Source organism: Acomys russatus, chromosome 19 (assembly GCF_903995435.1).
Source record: "Acomys russatus chromosome 19, mAcoRus1.1, whole genome shotgun sequence".
Taxonomy (NCBI): Eukaryota; Metazoa; Chordata; class Mammalia; order Rodentia; family Muridae; genus Acomys; species Acomys russatus.
This window is the reverse complement of record NC_067155.1, coordinates 55,670,961-55,689,179: the sequence shown is the minus strand read 5'-3', so window position 1 is coordinate 55,689,179 and position 18,219 is coordinate 55,670,961. Positions and strand designations below refer to the sequence as shown.

At 52.1% G+C, this 18,219-nt stretch overlaps 1 protein-coding gene across 1 annotated transcript in view; it reads left to right on the top strand.

Annotated features, from left to right (window-relative positions):
- Positions 1–11,457: 11,457 nt before the first annotated feature.
- Positions 11,458–18,219, top strand: part of Rasal1 (RAS protein activator like 1) — a 33,748-nt gene continuing 26,986 nt past the window's right edge. Inside the window, exons 1-4 of the mRNA XM_051161594.1 lie at positions 11,458–11,787; positions 15,244–15,300; positions 17,257–17,370; positions 17,527–17,588. Coding sequence (XP_051017551.1) covers positions 11,723–11,787; positions 15,244–15,300; positions 17,257–17,370; positions 17,527–17,588 — 298 coding nt within the window. The 5' untranslated portion in view covers positions 11,458–11,722. The remainder of the gene's footprint in view (positions 11,788–15,243; positions 15,301–17,256; positions 17,371–17,526; positions 17,589–18,219) is intronic.

The window sequence follows — 18,219 nt, the reverse complement described above, 5'->3', positions numbered from 1 at the left end:
TGCCTGGGCAGCCAACAGCGCAACATTCTGTTGCCAGGCTGCAGCCTAGGACCCACCCCTGACAGGGACAGACAGCAGTCAGGAAGGGAGGGAACGGGTATCCCCCATCTAAATTTGGAGGCAGTGGGCAGGACTTGGGTCTTGGGTCAATATTTCCTTTTTCCGGGAGGCCTGTGTCCGGCCGAGCCTCTTCCAGGCTGGGTCGAGTTGGGCATCACCAGGCCAACAGTATGCTTCTCCAACCACACCAGAGAATAATCGGAGCTGGACTGGGGCTCAGTGCTACCACTCTCATCTGGCATACGCAAGGTCACTGGGTTCCATCTCCAGTACTCTGTCCCCCGCCCCCGCAAATAGTAATTATTGAGTGCCCAGTGTTTGCCCAGCCCTATGTCCTGTCAGTCATTCTAGGGAAAACTACTGAGGAGGGCCTCCACAGCCATACTGCTGCTGGGGCTACCCATGATGCTGTCAGGGCTATCCATGATGCTGCCTGGGCTACCCAAGATGCGATCCTGACCATGTCTCATGGAACCCCAGGCTGGTTTGGAGAAAGCGCTTCTCTGAAGAGGTGCCCTTGGAAGGGGCTGGTGACTGGCACTTAAAGGGTGGAGGAGGGAGAGGCTGTCACAGTTTGAGTAATTACTATAGGTCAGACAGGATGCTAAGCACTCCGTTGTGTAATACAGTTAATCCAAGGCACTGGTACTAGAGGGGGAAAGGACTCAGTTAAAAATGCCACAGCATATCCAACTGGAAGTGGAGAGCAGTAAGCACTCACCTGCTGTAGACTGTTCGAATCCCTCCATCCTTCTTTCTTCTCTTCCTCCCTCCGTTCCCTCCCTTTCTTCTGTCCTTCCATGAGTCAAGATCTCACTCTGTATCCCAGGCCGACCTTGAACTCACAAAAGTCACCCTGCAAAATGCTGGCATCATGGCCCCTGCATCAGCTCCTGCCTCCAGGTTCTTGTCCTGTTTGAGTTCCTGTCCTGACTGCCATTGATGGTGAACAGTGCTGTGACACTGTGAGTGAAATAAGCCCTTCCCCCTACCCCCCATGTTGCTTTTAGTTATGGTGCTCCATCACAGTAATAGTAGCCCTAATGGGGCTGGAGAGATGGCTCAGAGGTTAACAGCACTGGCTGCTCTTCCAGAGGTCCTGAGTTCAATTCCCAGCCACCACGTGGTGGCTCATGACCATTTATAACATGATCTGATGCCCTCTTCTGACCTGAAAGTGTACATTCAGGCAGAGCACTGTATACAAAATAATAAATAAATCTTAAAACAACAACAACAAAAACAGTAGCCCTAACTAAGACAGCTACCCTGTTCAGTTTGACTGATGGGTGGATTTAAGGTGAGCTTTCACTGTGTAGCCCAGGCAGTGCTCAGATTTACACTCCTCCTCAGTTCCCCTCAGCATCGTGATTCCAGTCCTGTGCCAACCTATATTTATTTGTAATACCGGCATTGCTTAAAGCGACTGACTCCTAAGGAGTTTTGTTAGGGGATATTTTTTTTTTTTTTTTTTTTAAAGAGAGATCTAAAATAGCCCACAGTTTCCCTTTGAGCATTTTGCATTAAATTACCCACATTATCTTCCCAAGTAACCCTGATGAGAAGCCCCAGCAAGTAGCATGATCTCATTTTTCTTAATTAAATAATGGATGTGTAATTTCTACCTTCCTGAAACTCACTGCCTTCCCCCCTCCCCCCACCCCCCTCCCCGCACGTTTTCATGGGCTGTGGCAACTGTGTAAAGTTGTGTGGCCGTGACATCTTAAGGCAAAAACCTCGAGGCGCTGGCCCATTTGTCCCATTTGTCCCATTTGCAATCTGCCTGGGGCATAGCCCCGCCTCAAAGCCATATGGGCTGTGGCGGTGCACCTCTGTGATCCCGGTATTTAAGGAGGCTGAGGCAGGAAGATGGAGAGTTCAAAGCCAGCCTGGGCTACATAGAAAGGCCCTGCCTAAAATAAAACAAAACACGCAGGCTATGCTGGGCCACAACATAAGCTGGAGGCCATCCTGGGCAACGTACTGAGATCCTGTCTCAAAAGGATAAGAAATTTAAAAAATGAGAGCGGATATGGAGAGATGGCTCAGAGGTTAAGAGCACTGGTTACTCTTCCAGAGGTCCTGAGTTCAATTCCCAGCAACCACATGGTGGCTCACAACCATCTATAATGAGATCTAACACTCTCTTCTGGCCTGCAGGTATACATGCAGACAGAACACTGTATGCAAAATAAATAAATAAATAAATAATCTTTTTCAAAAACAAGAGCTGAGGATGTAGGCCAGTGAGATTACTTACTTCGAATGAGAGAGAGGGGGGGAGAGAGAGGGAAAGAGAGAGGGAGAGGGAGAGAGTGAGAGAGAGGGAGAGAGGGAGAGAGGGAGAGAGAGAGAGAGGGATCTTTATAATTTTGCCTTTCCCAGAATGTCAAAATGGGTATAGCACTCGGGATAGAGGGCTTACCCAGCATTCCCGAGACCCTGGGTCCCATGCCCAGTATTGGGGTTGGGGGCATACTGCCAGTAGCCATATGCCACAGGCTGAGCCTGTCCACTTTTGCTTAGCAACGTGGCTGTGGAGTCAGCCCCCGCCCCCCACCCGGTCTTGTTTTCCGGGTGATATTGTTAGTTGTTGTTAACTTGACACAAGCTAAACTCACCTGGGAAGAGGGACCCCCAGTTGTGGGGTATTCTCTTAATTAGCGATGTGAGAGGGCCCAGCCCACTGTGGGTGGTACCAACCTAGGCAGGTGCTCCTGGGTTGTATAAGAAAACAGGCTGAGCAAGCCGTGGGGAGCAAGCTGGTAAGGAGCTTCCTGCCCTGACTTCCTCAGTGATGGATGTGACTTGTAGGAAGTAAGCACTTTTACCTCCAGGTTGCTTTTGATCACTGTGGTCTTCTCTCTCTCTCTCTCTCTCTCTCTCTCTCTCTCTCTCTCTCTCTCTCTCTCTCTCTCTTTCTTTCTTTCTTTCTCCCTTGGTATTTTGAGACAAAGTTTCTTTCTGTAGCCCTGGCTGTCCAAGAATTCACTCTGTAGATGATGCTGGCCTTGAACTCAGAGATCCGTTTGCCTCTGTCTCCCCAGTGCTGGCATTAATAGCGTGCCCCACCACTGCCTGGCAAGGTCATAGTGTTTTATCGAAACAATAAAAAGCAAACTAGGCTAGGAAGATGCAGATGGATCTCTGTGAGTTCAAGGCCAGCTTGATCTACATAGTGAGTTCTAGGACACTCAGAGCTGTTACACAGAGAAACCTTGTCTCGAAAAGCAAAGCAAAACAAAACAAAACAAAAAACAACAAAAAGCCAACTAGGATAGCTATGGACACTGTGTGTTGTGCGTTGCGGTTTCTTTCTTCTGTCCTTGAATAAAAGACGGCACAGTTGCTTCTCACTCACAGGCCTAGTGTCCTGTGTAGGCTTTATGTCACTGTGAGAATGGATCCTGGGATCCTGTCAGCTAAACACTGGTCCAGTGTTCGCACAGGGTTTTATGTATCCTGGCTGGCCTCAATATAGCTGAGGATGGCCTTGGACTCTGTCTCTCAGCCTGTGTGTGTGTGTGTGTGTGTGTGTGTGTGTGTGTGTGTGTGTGTGAGCTCCTGTGTGCAGAGGCCAGAAGACAACCTAAATGCCATTCTTCAAACACAATCCACCTTTTTTTGTTAACATTTACTTATTTGTTTGTTTATTTATTTATTGTGTGGCTTGTGGGCAAGTCCACAGTTTGTGGAGGTCAAAGGTTGCCTTGAACTGGTTCTGTCGTTCTACCATATAGGGTAAGAATTGCCACAGGCTTGGTGGCAAGTGCCTTGCCATCTCATTGCCCCTCCCTCCTTTTTTTTTTTTTTTTTTTTGATACAGGGCTTATCACAGGTCAGCGAGCGCCAAGGATCTGCCTCTGCAATGCACTCAATACTGTGCCTGGTGATTTGGGTGGATGCTGGGTGTTGTGATCTAAGTTCAAGTCCCTCTGCACACAGATAAAGCTCTTCTCTGAGTGCATGATCTCCCAGCGTCAGCTCCCCCACCCCTATTTTGAATTCTAGAATCAGGGAACACATTATTCCACAAAACAGAATAAATGTTCCGATGCTTGGAACAAAGGAGGCTGGCTTACGAGAAGAGGGGGGCGTGAAGAAAGCCAGAGCAGAAACAGAGACGGGAGGGGCTAGGGAGCTGTGAAAGTACCAGGATCTGAGTTTGGATCCTTAGCTCCTTCTTAAGAAGCTGGGTGTGGCAGGACATGGTCATGTCAGCACTGGGGAGATGAAAATGGAAGGATCCCTGGGGCTCACTGGGTAGCCAGACTGGATGATGCATGAGCTTCTGGGCCTGTGAGAGAGCCTGTCTCAAAACAAGGTGGAGTATGACTGAGGACCACCAGACATGGACCTCTGCGCCACACTCGCGTGCATGAATGCACACACGTCCATACATCAATGTGCATGCACATGTGCACACACACACACACACATACACACACACACACAGTCATTTCCCAGTACCTCTCCTTTGTACAGCAGCGACCAGGAAGCAATATAGGAAGGTACCCAGTGAGTGAACATCCTGCTATTCCAGGCTCTTTTGTGTGAGGGTTAATTATGAGAGAGAAATCTCACTCATAATTTCCCATAGAAACCTGCCTGTTTGGAAACTTTGCTTATTATTGCCAATCCCCATTTCTGGGAAGGCCGGACAAACAGCTTAATTTTAGCTCAGGGATGTGGAGCCTTAGCTCGACTGACTCCATTTTGATTTTAAGCCTGGTTTGAGGAGGAGGGAAGGTGAAAACCACAAATTGCTGCAAACATTTAAAAGCGTCTTTTTCTAGCCCACATCATGCCCTCTCCCCTCTATGTCCTGTATCTTGTTCCCCCACCAGACCCCACCCAGCAGCAGCAGCAGCAGCAGCAGCACAGATATACCATCTCAAGAATGCTGTCCAGGGCTGGGACTGTAGCTTAGGGGGTAGAGTGCTTGCTGCATAAACCAAGAGTTGTGACACATGTCACCTTCAGTCCTAAGGAGGATCAGAAGTTCAAGGTCAATCTTGGCTACATATTGAGGTCAAGGCCAGCCTGGGCTACCTGAGACAACAGCCTAAAACAAAAGTTACAGGAGCTGGAGAGATGGCTCAGCCATTAAGAGCACTAGCTGCTCTGGCAGAGGACATGAGTTTGATTCCCAGTACCCACATGGCAGCTCACAATCATCTTTAACTCCAACACCAGAGGATCTGACACCCTCTTCTGGACTCTGCAGGCCATCAGGCACAGTTGTGATGCACAGACAGACATGCAGACAGACAGACAAACACTCATACACACAAATTAAAAATAAATCTTTAAAAAACCAAGTTATATAAACAAAAGCATACAATGTGTAACTTTGTGAGACATCCAAAAAAAATGCTTTGTTTTGTATTGGCTCACAATGGCCTGGATCCAGCCTAGTCTACAAAGCAGGTCCAGGACAGCTAAGGCTACATGGAGAAATCCTGTCTCAAAAAACCAAAAAAAAAAAAAAAAAAAAAAAGGCCTGGATCTTAGTGATCCACCTGCCTCAGCTTGTCAAGGGCAAGGATGACGGGCAGGTGTGAGGCACCTGGCTAGATGCTTTTAGTGTTTGACTATCAAGGAACTCACAGAGATCCACCTGCCTCTGCCTCCTAAGTGCTAGGATTAAAGGCGTGTGCCACCACGCCTGGCTCACACTCAGCATTTAATGTAGGGTCCAGGGTTATGAATTCAGGTCCCCATGCTTGTATGGAAAGCCCTTTACTGACCAAGCCATCTCTCTAGCCCACTTTTGCAAATGTTTATTGAGTACCTACTATGTGTCCTAACACTGTTATAGATGCCAAAGATACATCAGCTCTCAGAACCAAGCTAAACCTGTCTTCAGGGGTTCACAGACAGGTGCTATAGGAGGTCAGATTAAAAAGCTAAAGATTCTGGGTGAGGGAGGTGGGAGGTCACTGTGTTGCTGTGACAGTCCCTAGAAGAAGGCACTTGAAAAAGTCACAAGTAAACAGACTGGAAGGACCTGAGAGGAGAGCCTGGCAGAAGAGTGGCCTGACCGGAGAGCACAGTTTGTGCAAAGGTCCTGAGGCAGCAAGAGAAGGAAGAACTGCAGGTTGGGGTGTGGGATTCAAACATGAAGAGATCAGGGCTGGATCAGGCCAAGGAGGGTCCAGACCTGTGCTATGGGTGACTCACCAGGAGCTGGGTCTTTTTAGAGATAGGATCTTGCTCTGTAGCCCTGGCCAGCCTCAAAGCGGCCACAATCCTCCTGCCTCTGCCACCCGGGTGCTGGCAGTCCAGGTGCATTCTTCCACACTCGGCATTCTGGTGTTGGCTTGGATACAGATAGTCATCTCGGACCTGAGACTGCACGTGGCTGAGGGTCAGGCATCAGCTCTTAAGCGACCAGCTTGTTCGTCAGCTGTGGAGGGCTGTGCCTTTAGCTGCACGGAGCCATTCCCCTCCCAGGCCTCAAAACCCCCTTCTGTGTCTGCTTGGTTTGGGGTTCTCCTGCCTGTCTCTGTCCCCAGCTAGGATGGGGGTGGGAGATGTTGGTTTGAGTTGTGTGTTGAGTGACAGCAGGGACACTTTCCCAGCTGGCCTTGCCCTTGGCCACAAACCCACATGCTCTGGAAATATCCACTGCCCCCCTCCTTTGGCCTCACGGTCCAATGACTTCCCTTCCTACTTCTCCATTCCAAGGCGTGGGCGGGGGAGGCCATCGCAGAGCTGTTTCCTGGGCAGGCAGCCTGGGGAACGGGGTAGTATGCCAATCCTGCACACACCTTCTTCCACCGTGGCTGCCTGTCCACCATGGCATCTTGCCCAGAATAGTGCCCAGCCATCACAAACCGGGCTTTGTGTCTAGGGACAAAGAACTCACTCTCACCCCCAACCCCCACCTGTGCCTGAGACCTGTCATCCCTGCCCCAGCCATATTCTTAGTTGGTTCTGTATCCTTGGTGTGTGTGTGTTGGGGGGGGGGAGGTGGACGACTGATCCATGGCAGGGGCAGATCCGCCACTGAGTGGAGAAGGAAGTGTACAGGGCAAGGATTGACTTGCTGAAAGTCAGGATACCATCCTAGGTACCTTGGGGACAAAGAAGTGATAATCAATGGACCAGGGGCACGGGAACACTGGGCTCCGACTCCTAGTGACTTCTACCCAAAGTGTGTTGTGTTTTGAGTCTATGTGCCAAGGGTGTGGGAGGCGGCATGAATCAGACATTGTCCCTGACATTTAGGTGATAAGACTGGTGGGTAAATCACCACAGAACAAGCCATCAGGAAACCAAGGTCATGCGAGTGGCAGGTGGGCCGTGGAGGGAGGACTCCACAGCTCTTCTTGTCATTCTACCCCTCTGCACGGGCTTTACAACATCCGTGTGCCAAATGACAAAAGTTGAAAGGGAGAGATATTCTTTTAAAAACTAAAGGAAGTATGAATTAACTCCTGATTTTCTTTTGTTTGTTTGTTTGTTTTTTTAAAAATAATCTATTTATTTTTATTGTATGTGCATTGGTATTTTGCCTGCGTGTATGTATGTGTGAGGGTGTCAGATCTTGGAGTTACAGACAGTTGTGAGCTGCCATGTGGGTGCTGGGAATTGAACCTGGGCCCTTTGGAAGAGCAGTCAGTGCTCTTAACCACTGAGCCATCTCTCCAGCCCTTTTCCTCTGTTTTTCAAACAGGTTCTCAAGATATAGTCTGGGTTAGCCTCAAACTTGTAGTCTTCCTGTTGATCAATATTGCTTCAGACCCCTATAAATACAAAAATAAGATGTGTCATTGAGCCCAGAGCTTTCGGGGTCAGTCAGACTGGCTGGCCAGTGGGTCCTCAGGATCCACCTGTCTCCCCGAACCCCTACATCTCCTTCCAGCACTGGGGTTACAGGCAAGCTGTAACAGCTGGTTTTTAAGAGCCAGAATCTCAACACTGGGATACCAACCCTGGGGTGGTTAAGGCAAGGGGATTATGGGTTTAAGAGCAGCCTTGACTCCCTAGTGAGACTCTGTCTGAAAAAAACCAAACCCAAGTCCATTGTATTGGTTGCCAGTTTCCACACAGTACGTTTCCCTTTCACGGTGTGGGGTTCCTGAGTGCAGCCCTGTCTACCCAGACCCCATAGTGACATTAGGGTAGGTACACTCTGCTCAGGGCCCATGAGTTCCCCTGGGCCCCAGGCAGAGTATGTTACACCTGAGGGTGAGATGTGGGGGCGTATCAACCAGGTCTGGGCAGTGAGCCTATGGGGGCAGTAGAACTCTGATCTTGGGATCTTTCTGCCAGATTCCCTGAGGTCTGCAATCCAGAACGAGAGAGAATGCCCCTGATTAGCTGGAATGCGGCACTTCCTCTAAGCATGGAATTCCGGGCTGCTTCCCCCCTTCCCCCCTCCCCTCCACCCCCCTACACCAGCCATGTCCTTAAGACCCAGCCTCAGTGTTAAGCCAAGTGGGGTTTCCAGGCTCTGGAGTGAGCTAGGATCCTCTTCCATGGTCCTGATACTTAGTGGGCACTTGCTGTGTACCAGGTGGGCTGAAATCTCTTACATTTTCTTTGTGCCCTCATACGTTCAGTGAAATGGGTGCTGTTCACACAGGAAGAAATGGAGGCACTGAGAGGGCAACTCACCTGAGAGCACCCAGGCCTGAGATTCACTAAGAAGACAAGACCCTTTCCCAGGACCTTCATCCAGAACCTTCCCCATCTAAGGCTTTATTTATTTAAAGCTGTAGCCCAGGCTGACCTTGAACTTACCAAGTAGCCAAAGATGAACTTGAGCTTCCAATCCTCCTGTCTCTGTCCTCCAAGTGCTACTATTACAGCTGTGTGCCGCCATGGTGCTAGGGATGTAGCCCAGGGCTTTTTATGCACATGTGAGAGGCAAACATACTACCAACTGGGCAACAGCCCCAGACTTTAATTTATTTTTTAGATGGGGGGCTCTGCTTTTGTAACCCAGGCTAGCCTAGACTTCATGATCCTCCTGCCTCAGCCTCCTGTGCTGAGATTGCAGGTGTACACCAATCACGGCCGGGCTTCACCTGAATCTCTGCATGCTGTCTGCTGTCTGCAGCCATGGATGCTAAATAATGCAGGGAGCTGGCAATGACTGTGTGCTTATCCTTAAGGAGATTAGGGGGCATTTCATGAGCACCTACTGTGTGCTTGGAACAGCTGGCCCCACTCTGCCCATGTAAGGGTCTGTGATTGGGACTTATGCGAAACTGATGGCTTCTAGGGCCTCCTCTTTGGCCTGGCTGGTGGGTTCCCAGCGAGTCACACACCTTCCCTGGTTGTCTTTTCCTGTTTGGTCCCTGGATAGGTGTTGTCTGAGCAAGACTCCAGCCTCCTACCAATTTTAGCCAAAAGTTTCTTAGAACAACAGAAAGTGGAGCTGAACGTGGTGGTACACGCCTTTAATCCCAGCACTAGGGAGGCAGAGGCAGATGGATGACTGTGAGTTCGAGGCCAGCCTGATCTACAAAGCAAGTCCAGGATAGCCAAGGTTACACAGGGAAACCCTGTCTTGAGAAACAAAAACAAAAACAAAACAAAGCACCCCCCAAAAACCCACAATAGAAAGTGGCTGGGGGAGGGTCATGTAGAAAATTTAGAGAGTGTGACCTCTGTCCCAGAGGACCTGATGCCAAGCAGGAGTGGGGGTAATTGACAAAGCTGGCTCCCTGGAGCTGTGGGAGAGCAGGAGTGGGGCTTCTTGTTTAACACTGAAATGGGGATTAATGATATGTGTCCCTCAGGGTCTGCCCCCCCCCCCACAGGACCTAAATGACTTGTCTGGAGTCTCTATCCTGGCAGAGGTGTCTGTCCAGGTTGTGTGGGGTGCGGGGAGTCACATGGCAACTCTTCTTCCTCCCTAGGAGCATGAGGAGTGATCTCTGCAGATGGTGTGGGTTGGGAGGGCTGCTACAGTTTGGGATTCAACTCTGGGTCACCCCTGGCATTCCTCTGAGGGTCTGGCTGCTCCAGGGTTGCCAGAAAGCCCCATGGGAGAGAATTCCAGGGCACCCACTCACTTCCATCTGGGCTGAGTGCTGGCTAGGAAGTTGAGGATGCAGGAGAGTCAGACTACTAGGCTGCTTCTGCTCCTGGGGCTGGGCAAGTGCTCCTGGAGCTGGGCAGGTGCTCCCAGTCCTGCCAGTCTGGGCAGTGGCAAGTGACCTCATTCTGCACTTCCATGGGTGCCCGGCCCTAAATTGCCCTTGCCAGCCTTTTAAAACACTCTCCAGTTAGGCACACCACAGACTCTGAGAGGAAGGAAGCTGTGCCAGTGTCTACCCTGGGACAAGCCTTCTGTTCACATGATCCCATTTAAAACTCAAAAACCGCACAAAGCATTTTGGGAACAGAGCAAAAAGGAGGAAGAGCTGTGCGTGGGGTGGAAGGGCATCCTGAAAGCCTTGCCAGGAGACGTGACATTTAAGACATACCTTGAGGAACAAAACCACAATAATATTGAATGCGTTGTGTGGCTCATTCGGTGCCTAGCACTGTTCTGAGGCCCATATGGGAAAACCTCACTTACTTCTCTCTAAGCCCTGGGAATGAAACAGCGTCACCCTCACTGGATGGCTGAGAGAACCAAACCAAGACACAGAGAGGTGAAGTGACTCATCCAAGATCACACAGCCACCAAATTTTCCAAACGGCAGAGTCAGAACTCAAGCCCAGGAAGATGAACCCACTTCTCAGAACACCAGTTTTGGTTTTGTTTTTAATCCATAGATGGAGGGCATGCATGGCATAGAGAGTTGCCGAGGGCTCGAAACAGATAATCCCCTGAAAAGCTCAAGCCGTGCCTGGCACTCAGTTAAGTGTTCGAGGATTGCAGATGGCTCTTATCTTGTCGCCCTGGCGGTGTTATCTCCGCGCCTCCCCTCCCCCTGCGGCCCCGGCTTCCTCCCCCGCAGTGGCAGCCGGTGACGTGGGAGCCTCCGCTGGCACATTCTGGGTTTAATTGGAGACGAAGAGACGATGCTAGGGGGATGTTCGAAGCCCCTCCCTCCATTCGCAGCAGACCCCCAGGGAGCGTGCGCCGCCTGCCGCCCAACGCGAGTACTGTTCCGGAGACCCCGAGGCTGGTGTTGGGGTGGCAGGTGGCAGAGATGGGAGAGGCGTGGAGGTGCAGGGTTGAGGGCAGTCAGGAGACACCTGGGTTCTTAGAGGGACCAATGCCAGCCCAGCAATAGCTCGCTGACTTGCCCTACCCTGCCCGACTGCTTGCTCCTACTTCCTACCCCACCCGGCCCTCACCTCCGCCCCTGACCCACAGCTCCTGGGGTCCCTGGCTGAGTGCAGCGGGCTGGGGTGCCAGCAGGGGGAGCTCGCTTGGGGCTCAGGGCGGGCGGGGCAGCTGCGGAGGGCGGGATTGGGAGGGACCTCCCGGGCTGCAGACGCCAGTCTCAGCCTGCCCAGATCCCAACGCACAGCTACCTGTAGCTCGGGACGCATGTCCCCTCCTGGGACCTAGCACTTCTTTCTCCCAGTCTCGAATCCAGCCCACTCGCACTCCGGACCCCGGACCCGGACCTGAGAAAATTTGCGGACAGCGCTCTGGGCCCACAGCTGGTGACATGTAGGGTCACCTCCTGGTCCAGCCTCGGAACCTCCGCAGATTCCTTGCCTGGAAAGTTTGGGACTGTGCGCCATGGCCAAGAGCGGCTCTCTGAGTATCCGCGTGGTGGAGGGACGGGCGCTACCCGCCAAGGATGTGTGAGTTCCCGGGTACCCACTGGGGTGCGTAGAAGGGTCGTGGGGACCCCCGTCTGAGACTCGCTGTTGGGGGTCCTCCCTCTCTGGTCTGTGGGATGGGGCGCCCAGGTTAAGGAGGTGCCGCGCCCTGCTCTTCCCCGTCCCTCTGGGGGGAGGTGTTAGGAGGGTGTCTTTGTTCTAGGATGTCCCCAAGTGAATCTTCCAGGACGGGAGACGAGATTTCTGGACCTGGGAGTGGGGGTGGGGGGGCCTCAGTGATCCCTTCCTTAGCTTCAGCAGGTGTTGGAGGTGGGGCTTCTGAGCGATTGAGGGGGCTATCCAGAGACGAGTGGTAAAGCCCCCAAGGACTGTGGTCTGGATGGACTCCCAAGATTTTTGTGCTTCAGGGGTGGTTTAGGTTTGCAAAGCTTCACCAGGTTGTCAGCATGCTAACCCGGAACCCGAGTCCCCCAGTCTTGTACCTGCAAATCTAGGGTGGACTGTCTCAGATCCCCATCTGATCTAAGAGCCATTCACATGTGTCACACGTGATGGGGCGGGGGGCGCTGGGTTCCTCTGCCCCTGTTCTTGGCTCTGATTCTCCGGGGGCTGAGTCAGCAGTGCTGACTCAGCAGAATGGGGTTGGTTGGAGCGGATTCCCCCTCGCGCTTGGTCCAAAGCCAGAAGGGGTTCTGGAGTTGTCAGCACCTGAGACAGGTGTCTGGATCCTTGGGAGGAGGTGTGCTGAGTGACCTTGAACCTGCCTCTTGCTGCCTTTTGGTGTCCCATCTGGCTAGTGTAGAGCTGGAAGGAGTTGCTGTCTGATCCAGTGTCCAACTGGGAGGGCATAGGACATTGGCTGGGGGGGGGGGGGGGGGGGGGTCAGCTGTGGTGAGCAGGCATTGGACCTGGACCATTGCTTGGGTGAAAGTTCCAATTATCCAAGCTACATTCCCTCCCTTGATTTTGGGGACTTTCTTGTCCCCCAACACTGCAGCTGTGCCAAGAGGGGGAGTGTTTAGAGTAAATTTAATGCCCCACTTCTCTCATTAGCTATCACAAATAAATACACACCTAAAGTAAAAGCAGGGATTGCCAGCACCAGATTTGAACTACCCTCTTCAAGATATCCCAGAGTATTAGAGATTGCAGAACTGCAGGGCAGGAGTGGCTGGCTGGCTGAAGGGACCTGCCCAGAAAAAGGGCTCTTGCCTCATTGAACTCGAGCTGGTCCACCAGTCTTGGGAGAGAATTCTGAGGCAGTGGCAGATGTTGCCACTGGGCTAGGACACGGGTTTAAGGGTTCCCTGCTTCTTCTGGAAGGAGCTAGAGTCATTCTTGTATCTCAGCTCACCCCTGTCCCTCTCGTTTTCTGGCCACAGTAAGCTTTCCAGGAGACTGTGCCCCAGAGCAAGACCGAGGAGGTATCACTGTGCCCTGCTGGGTACCCTGTCTCAGTTTCTCTCATGGTCAGCTCCCTTCTCTAAAAGGGATATTCTCAGAGCAAGCTGGGGTTCCCTGGTCTGTAAGTGGGGTGCTAGTTGTGATGTCACCTCATTCCCTCTTCTAAGGCAGAGAGGGCCTAGATTAGCCTGACAGTCAAGGTTAAGGGGGTGTGGCCAGTTCTGCCAGCCATCACTGAGGGCTGACCATGGATAAGTTTCCTGTTTAGCACTTTGTATGGGCCAACTGGTTTCTGTTTTTTGTTTTGTTTGTTTTGTTTTTTAAGACAGGGTTTCTCTGTGTAGCCTTGGCTGTCCTGGGCTCACTTTGTAGACCAGGCTGGCCTCGAACTCACAGCGATCCACCTGCCTCTGCCTCCCGAGTGCTGGGATTAAAGGCGTGCACCACCACCGCCTGGCTGGTTTGTTTTACAAATGGGGAAACTGAGGACCAGAGAGGCAGCCGTGGCCGTAAGATCACAGAGCTGGGAGCTAAACACCAACAGCTTTAACGTATGAACCATACTGGGCAAGAATGGCTGAGGGTTATCCTTTCCCATGCTTGACTCAGGCAGGGGCCATGGGAGAGGCCAGGAGTGTGGGAGAGGCCAGCCCTGCCTGCCACCCTGGCCTCTACCTGATAGGGGCCTGATAAGACCTTGTGCGTCATGGTCCTGGAAGAGATGTGGTGAAGCCTGCTCCCTTGAGGGACCTGGGGCCAGCCAGGTTGCCTGGGAGAAAACTGTATCTCCAAGCCTCCATTCCAGCTGATCTCAGTCGGTCTGGGTCACATCTGTGCTGGGGAGACTGAAGGATGATGTGGATAAGCCTTGGAGGGAAACTGGGGGACAGGGAAGGACTCATGAGCCAGCCAGCCAGCCAGCCAAGACCCAGATTGCAGCCAACATCTCTGTTCCCTGTGGTTGAGCATATGGGTGGCTGACAGGGGGAAGGCAGCACAAGCCATAGAGGGGACACGGCCGGAAGATCTGAGCTGTAATCCTGTCAGTACCGCCCATCCCACCATCCTCCAGAACCTGCACTATACACATCCGTTCATCCAGAACCTTCCCTGAAGGAACACCCTCAAACCCTGGAGGAGTAGGCACAGATGGCACCCCAAGGAGGAGTCAGTTTAGAGGTTGCAGGCAGGTAGAGACTGAACAAACCACACAGATAAACGGTGTGCAAGATGATTTAGGTTTCAGAGGGCAGTGGTTATTTCTTTCTGAGATTTACTCTTACTATGGCGTCCAGGCTGGTCTTCAACTCCTGGGTTCAGCCTAACCTGTCTCAGCCTCCCAGGAGCTGGGGCTGTGGGTGTGGCCCACCCCAAATGGCTTAGAGGGTCAATTTAGACAGTGGAGATGGCTTTGGGAGGGAGGTAGCAGAGACCCAGGTAGGAGACCTGGGGTTGACTGGTGACTACTATTGTAAGTGGGTGAGGCTGGCTTTGATTGGTTTAGGGCTCAGGGCTTTGTGAGGGGAAAATAGCACATGTCTTTTGGGATTTGGGGTTTTGTTTTGTTTCTCTTGTTGGGCAGGGAACCCAGGGTTTGAGTATACTAGGCAAACAATCTACCACTGAGACATACTCTGGCCCTACAGTCATCTCTGTGGCTTTGGTTTTGAGGTCCTGGACCCTGGTGTGTGCCTGCAGGTCCTTCCTGCTGATGGAGGGGGACAGGGCAGGGGAGGAGCACAGAAGTTGGCATTAGGGTCTTGTCTGTGTCAGGGAGCTCAGGTAACTCATGACCCGTCCTCCATACCCATCTCTCTCAACCCCTCCTGACCTCTCTGGGGTGGGTGTAAATGTCTGTTGGAGTCATATAGTGACAAAGGTGAGGCCCCAAATTGGGAGGGAGCAGGCTTATACTGACATAACCTGTTGATGCTCCTCAAGGTCCTGTGGTGTGTGAGCCAGGGTAGGTCCCCTCCCCTCTGAGGGCCTAAGCGTCACCCTGCCTAACGTGGGGATTTGGGCTCCTACCATGGCTGCCCTTCCAACATCCTCCTTGGTCTTTTCTTCCCACAGGTCTGGGAGCAGTGACCCCTATTGCCTGGTGAAAGTGGATGATGAGGTGGTGGCCAGGTGCGTAGTCAGCAGGGGATGGTGAGGGGAAGGGACCCAAGAAGGAGAACCAGTGCTTTCCAGGGGAGCAGGGAGTGTAACCCCCCTCCTTTGGAGGGAGTGGGGGTGTTCTTTCAGACTTCAAGGGGCCTGCTTATGTCCTGGCCACTGGGGCCAATGTCAATTGTTCAGTGTCCTATGTCTGGGGGCCTGTGATGTCTCTGTGGCTCCCTGGGGCTGACTCAGCCACCACCAGGCTGTGCCTCCCCAGTGGCCTTTGGGGGACGGGGGCAGGCATCTCACGCTTGGCTTGCTCTGGCCTCTGGGTGCTGCGGGTGTCTGCATGTGTTATATTTGCACAAATGTTCAAGTGGGAGTGTGTGTGTGTGTGTGTGTGTGTGTCTGTGTGTCTGTGTGTGTGTGTGTGTGTGTGTGTGTGTGTGTGCATACCAGCCTGCCCATCTGGAGTGCCACAGGGCTGGTGTGAATGCTTTTGACCATGTGTGAGTGTCCGTGTAGGTGTGCAGGCCCACAGGAATCCTGTGCCTACCAGAGTGGGGATATGTGCATGTGCCTTGGAGGGGAACACAGGAGCAAGTATGAATGCATGGGCGGGTGTGTGGATGTCTGTGGGTGCAGAGTCTGGGTGGGATGTCAGCTAAGCTGGGCTTCTGCCTCCGCAGGTCAAGGGACAGCTCTCAGCCCCCGCAGACCTGAGTGGGTGGGTGGGCGGGTGGCTGAAGCCTTGGTTTCTATGGAGACGGCAGGATTCAGGATGCTCCTGGCACTAGTTCTGGTCCAGATGGGCTGCGAGCTGGGGGTTGGGAGCCCCCAGGGAAGGCTGACCCCTCCCATATCTCCTCTATGTTTGCTCTATTGTAAGATACTAACCCCCGAACCTCAGGCAGGCTTTCTTCATGCCTTTAGGCAGCCCTCCTCCCTTCTCTGCAAAGGGACAGCAGAAGGAAGTGGGCTTTGCACACTTGGGTTTGGCTGGGATGTCACTGGGAAAAGTAGAATCTTTGTTCCCAGGAGCACCCATGGTGGGAGCCCAGTCTGGGTCCCAGGCCCAGATGTTGAACATCTGTGCGCCTGTGTCTGGCTCTGGCTTAACCTTAGCGTCCCCTGACTTTCTGGGTGCTACAAAGCCGTTTGAGTGTTCTCTCTGACCATTGTTGATGGCACAGTGACATGACTCTGCTCATGCCTGCCTCAGGACCTTTACACATGCTGTTCCAGCCATCTGGAATGCTTGCCTTCCCTGCCCAGCTCTCTTTTGCTTGATTAATTTGTGTGAGAAGCCTTCCTGTATTCCTAGCCCTAGCCTCACCCCCACCCAGGCATCACTGAGACCACCCCAATCTCAAATGATGTCTATGGTCCAGGTAGGGGGCAGGGAAGGAACCGAATGAGTGGACCACCAGGTACTGGTGGCTTGTGTGTCGTGTGTTGCTATGTAAGCATGCCTTCCATGTAAACATCATGTCTTCGTGTTCCAGCCTTGTGCCTATGTAGGACACTGTGTCCATATTTACAAACAAGTTTCTCAGGATTGCCTGTATCTGTGTATGTGTGAATGTAACTCCCCGTGTCTCAGCTTCCTTGGCATGTCTAGGTATGTTTCTCTGGTTGTATGTATGTGTGTGTTTCCATGTGTGCATTTTGGTCCACGTGTAAACCTCTTTAGTTGCATCTTGGGGACATGGGTGTACGCATGTGTGACTGCATGTGTATGTGCACATGTTGACTCCTTGCAGCTGGGCTTGCATTTGTCTATGTCTCTGGTATGTGTACATGTTGGGTCTGGGTATGCCTCTCTGGGTTCAAGGATCTGAGTGCACTTGTTCTGTTCCTAAGATGGGGGTGTGTGTACATGCTAGGAGTGTGTGTGTGGCCATGTCTGTCCTTGTATGTGTGTTCATGGAGATCCCCAGGTCACCCACCGTATGAGGTCCTAGCCCAGCATCCCTCTTGCAGGACAGCGACCATCTGGAGGAGCCTGAGCCCCTTTTGGGGGGAGGAGTATACTGTGCACCTGCCGCTGGACTTCCACCACCTGGCCTTCTACGTGTTGGATGAGGACACCGTTGGGTGTGTGGCGGATTGGTGGGTAGGGTGTGCATGGGTGTCCAGAGCCTGGACACCAAGAGGAAGTGTGTGCTGCCTCTAACCCCTGACCCTTGTCCCCATGGCTCCATGGGAAGGTGCGGGTCCTAGCCTGACTTTCTCCTACCAACCTTCCCACAGACACGATGATACCATTGGGAAGATCTCCCTGAGTAAGGAGGCGATCACGGCTGACCCTCGAGGTGAGCAGGGCGTGGCTGGCAGGAGAGGAAGAAGGGCATGGCCCATGAGGGCCTTGCAAGGACTGAGGGAGAGCCTGAAATGGAGAGGACCTTATCTCTTTAATTTGTATTTCAGTTCATTTATTGAATAGGTAATTCATGTTCATAGACTCGGGGTTCATATAGCAGAAGCATGGCACCCCTTTCCTCCTGGGACTCTGCTCCCTATCCACTGTAGTTAGCAACTTCAGTTTGGTCTTTTTTTTTTTTTTTTTTTTTTTTCCTTTGAGACAAGATCTCTCTATCTAGCCTTAAGTTGTGATCCCCTGCCTCACTTTCCCTCATGCTGGTATTCCAATGCGCAGCCTCCTCATACCTTTCTAGACACTTTATATTTGCATATGTATTTGTATATACATATATTTGCATATCTATCTATAGGATGCACCTAGGGTCTCCCAAGTGCTCTGCCTCTACCCAAGCCCTTCAAGCGCCCCTACCCCCCTTTTAAACATACATAAGCAAGAGCAATAGCAGCACCCGACACACTGACAGAGACTGGGAATGCACGCTGAGCCCTCCTCTGAAGTAGGGACCTCTCTGTTCGCTCATGTTTTCCCCATAGGAATGTGCTGAGACCTAGAGGCTCAGG